Consider the following 4,530-nt stretch of genomic DNA (forward strand, 5'->3'; position numbering starts at 1 on the left):
ATACCATTAAGAAATGCTATTGGTATAAAAAACGCAACGTATATGACAACCCTGCGAACAGTAGCAACAGGAGAAACACGTTAAAAAAAAGAAGAAATAACAAGAAAAGCGTCAAGTTGAGCAAATGGAGATGTATGGGAGTCGGAATGAAATCGAAGGATTTGGTTCAGGCACCTACTCCTGTAAAGGTGAAGAAGGAAACCTGGACAGCGTGTTGAAGATCTGGAAGGAACATTTAGCAAAGATTTTGGTATCAAATAATAACGGTAAAGAAAACACCCCAGAACTAATAAGAAATAACGGTATAGATTGTATGCCACCTAGCCAAGATGAAGTCAGAGTAACAATTAATCGGCTGAAGAATAATAAAGCCGGTGCCGACCGATTACCAGCCGAATCCAGTCTGAAGCTGATCAGTAGCATGCACCAATTGATTAGTAAAATTTGGCTAGAGGAATGCATGTCCAATGACTAGAACCTCAGCACCCTGTGTCCCGTGCCTAAAAAACGAGACAAGTCGATATCCAGCGTGCTGTGAGAACGATTGAATCCAATGGTTAATTGCATTATTGGACTATACCAATGCGGCTTCAGAACTTGAAAACACTTAGAGTGGGAAGGCCACGAATTCAATGGAAAGAACAAGTTGAAGACAACATCTTGGAACATGGTATTTCATATTGGTAAAGATTCGGCAATAAGCCACAAAATATGGAAAATGGTAATGGACCTTTGCAAAGGTGCTATGTGAAAACATGGACCTGTATTGTTTAATTCTGCAAAGATGTATGTCACCCTCCAAAAACCTGGTATACCAACTAACAACCCTCTCGCTTACATAAAACCTTAAAAAAACACAGACAATTGGGAAGTACCGTTATATGGGAACTATACTAAAACGTTGACCGATAAGCCCTATTGGCAAACCCAAACATCCTAGAAGTAATAGCAATGCCAGAGCACAATTTCCTAGCTCTATGTTAAATATTGCGATTTTTATCGTAATTTCAAACTACATACGGACGGACAGACGAAATTGGCTAAATCGATAGAGAATTGTATTCTGATCTAGAATGCTGCAATAGGAATACCACCATAAGGTGGAGGGTATGCAAATCTACGCTTATATTCAACAGTATTTAAAAAAAAAACCAGTGAGCGGAGCAGTATAGTCGGATGGGGCCTACCATATGATACCCTACACAATTACCACGAAAAGCACACTTTCGGCGGTTCTATATTCTGAGCCTGGGCAATATTTCGTGATATTTGCACCCTTTTTACCGATTATAGATCAACAACTCCTCTTTCTAAGTCTTGCATATTTTCCAAAATGTTCTTTCTTGAAGTGAATTTTTACGCCATACAATAAAAAATTGGTTACTTTAGGTTTTGGTTGGTTTGACCCTCGGAAAATTGGCCGCTCTAAGTATTTGGTCAGATCCCCTTCACCTTGTAAAATATTTGATGTTCTGTATATAATAATTGCCTCTAGAGCGACTAGAAAATCTGACAAAATTAACGTTTTCGGTTCATTGCACCCCCTGAATGAAATCTCAACTTCACCGAAAACTATAAGCGTAATCCTTGACAATAATCGGAACTTCATGTACAATTTCAAAGCGATCAGCGCGACATTTCCGTCCTCTAATGGAGTAATAGTAATAATATGCACATAGTCACCTTTACTTAATTACGTATAACTCCCGAATCGGAGTACATGCAGCCATATAATTGGTATCAATTTGACGGTCAACAACTCATCTTGGACATACTACCAACATATCGAGTATCTGTCCTTCAGGAGCAAGTATATACGCCCCAGAATAAAAATGTTGTAATTTTTCACACAAAAAAAAAAACGCTAAATATTGACCGATCTTTATCAACGCAGGCATGCTGATTCTTAGGCCCGATCCCCTTCTCCATGTAAAATTTCACGAGGTTCGGACCATAACTGCGGCCTCTGGAGCGACCAGAAAAACCGACCAAAATTTAGTATTTGGTCCATATTATCCCCTAAATATTAACCGATATTTATCAAAAACAATAGGGGTCTTCATTGGCCAGAACCCATCCTACATGCAAAATTTCGTGAAGATTGGTCCATAACTGTGGCCTGTATCGTGTTTAAAAATTATAATGGACAGACGGTCGGACGGACACACATGTCTAGATCGACTCAGCTAGTCGAGATATGACGATCGGTATACTTAAAGATGGGTCTAGGACCAATATTTCGCGGCGTTACAAACTTTTGGGGCTGCACAAAGCTATAATACCCTGACAACATAGTTGTGTAGGGTATAATAATCATTAAAAATCTACACTTTTACCTAACGGACCTTGAACGAATATTATTTTAAAACTCTGGGTATATCTAGTAGTCCTTGAAAAATAAAAATATATTATTAAAATTCCGCACTTATATTTCGTACATTTCATCCCTTACGATAAAGATTACCATCGAACCCTTCTAATAGTTGTAATTTTTCACCTTTAACAACTCCACAGGTTGCTTTTGCATTCCAACGCGAAGAAATATTTTCCACACCAACACTTTTTGAAATTGCCTTAATTTTCTTCCTCTTCGATATATTGTCATTTGGGCTCGGTGTAGCACAATGTTTCAGCAGAGCAGAATCCAATTTTTTACTTGAATCGGGTAGCATGGCCACCGATTGACTACCCACATCCCTACAAATATTCGCACTACCACATGACATACACTGAAGACCGCTCATAATTATCCCTGCAGCACGTGGACATTCTTCCCTTGCCTGAAGGTCATTGATCTCCCGGGAAATTCTCAAAAAATTATCTTTGATATATTTCTTAAGAGCCGGCACATGTATTTTATCTAGCTTCGCATCCAACATATCCTGCACCTCTTCCATGACACAAATAAATTGTGTTTGATTTTCGTTTATCTTTTTTCGTAGTAATTCGATTTCATGCAGACATTTCTCCAGTAATTGAATCTTCAAATAATGTTCTTCGGTTCTTGCGATAAATGCATTGAACTCCTTTTCTAAGGCAGCGATTTTATTTTCCAATTGGAAAACACGATCCACCATCGGTGCTGAAATGCGCCGCAACAGCTTCTTAAGGAAATCGGTGTTTTTCAATAGCTTACAGGCAATCACATTGTCGGGATTGCAAATTGTACAAAGATCTTCGGGGTTAAAATTCTGCCAATTATCCAACTGTAGGGTGGTTTCATTCTGATTGCTTTGTCGACTGGATTCTTCCAAATGGCATGACAGCTTTTCGTCCATCGTTTGGACGACTTGCTCCAATTTTAATAAACGTTGTAGTTTATCGCTTATCACTTCGATTTTTTCATCGTCAATAGCCAAAGGAGAAAGCTTGCTTTGATTTAAGAGATTTTGTAGTTTATTGCCTTCAAAGGAGCTCAAAATAACTGCCTCCGATTGACAATTAAGTTTCTTAAGCAGAATTTCAATGAGACTTTGCAAGACGGCTATATTCACATTTGTAAGATCCGCGGAACCCAAGGCGATTTTCGCCAAATCTTGTAATTTAAATTCCATATTTTTTGATTTTTGTTGCAAATAAATAAATTCGATAGAATGTCTGTCATAAAAATACATATGTTTGTATATAAGGGTGTTCCAGTCGTATAAGGGTGTTCGATACCTTCATTTCAACTCTTTACAGCTTTAACATTTTGACCAATTTAAAATTTGACCAAATAATATGTTGAGGGATCGTGCTTATATTCCATGATTATTCAGTCAAAACTGATTTACATTTTGTCGCTATCAGTACCCAATATTTTCATCAACTATAAAGGATGCACTGAGATTTAACCGTTCGTGAAACGTTTTTTTTTTGCTGCCAAAAAATGTTTGTTTGAGGACATCATTGAGCTTTGAAAGATCATGTTTACAGGCTATTAAGCTAACTGCCTTGAAATTATTCACCAAAATAAAAAAAAAACGAAAAGATAGCTTGAAACGAAGTGAAAAAATGGATTGCCAAACCAACTGACTTATTTATGTTAATTAATTCAATTTTAAGGACCAGACGATGAACGCAATTTAACAAAAACTAAAAAAAAAAATGGGAACCTGCCTAAACGAAATGTTTCGTCAGAAACCCAAATGTGTATGGATGGATGTCCGACTGGTTGCCGGAGATGTGATATTGATGACAATGACAACAAGCGAATAGGTTTTTGTTTTGCCAGTGTGTTGTGAGCCCCCAACATATTTTGGTGTCAATACTCATGTGCCGGCCATCAAGATAAGTGGGAGGAGTTTAGAGTGTAAAGTTTCGAAGGACAACCGGACAGAATATAAACTTAAAATCATGTAGAGCTTTAATGTTTTAGTTGGAAAATGTTTCATTAAGTGGCTATGAGCATCAATTTAAATACCCCATAGTAACCCAACAAACATTTTCACTTATGAATTATGTTGTAGAGCAAACAATCCGTTCAAAATCGACATATTTTTTTGCGGTGGATAGATCTTGGCTGAAACTTAATTTATTATGAAAAATTAT

At 37.3% G+C, this 4,530-nt stretch overlaps 1 protein-coding gene across 1 annotated transcript; it reads right to left on the reverse strand.

Annotated features, from left to right (window-relative positions):
• Positions 1-2,441: 2,441 nt before the first annotated feature.
• LOC133327487 (uncharacterized) lies at positions 2,442-3,554 on the reverse strand. Its single transcript, XM_061536005.1, has one exon. The coding sequence runs from the start codon at positions 3,552-3,554 to the stop codon at positions 2,442-2,444; it is 1,113 nt and encodes a 370-aa protein (XP_061391989.1).
• Between the last annotated feature and the right edge of the window lie 976 nt (positions 3,555-4,530).

This window comes from Musca vetustissima, unplaced genomic scaffold (assembly GCF_032173495.1).
Source record: "Musca vetustissima isolate MV318-11 ecotype Yass unplaced genomic scaffold, APGP_CSIRO_Mvet_v1 utg38030, whole genome shotgun sequence".
NCBI classification, from domain to species: Eukaryota; Metazoa; Arthropoda; class Insecta; order Diptera; family Muscidae; genus Musca; species Musca vetustissima.

Bases quoted from the DNA above. Each gene is read 5' to 3' on its own strand.
- LOC133327487 (XM_061536005.1), bottom strand. From the start codon at position 3,554: ATGGAATTTAAATTACAAGATTTGGCGAAAATCGCCTTGGGTTCCGCG.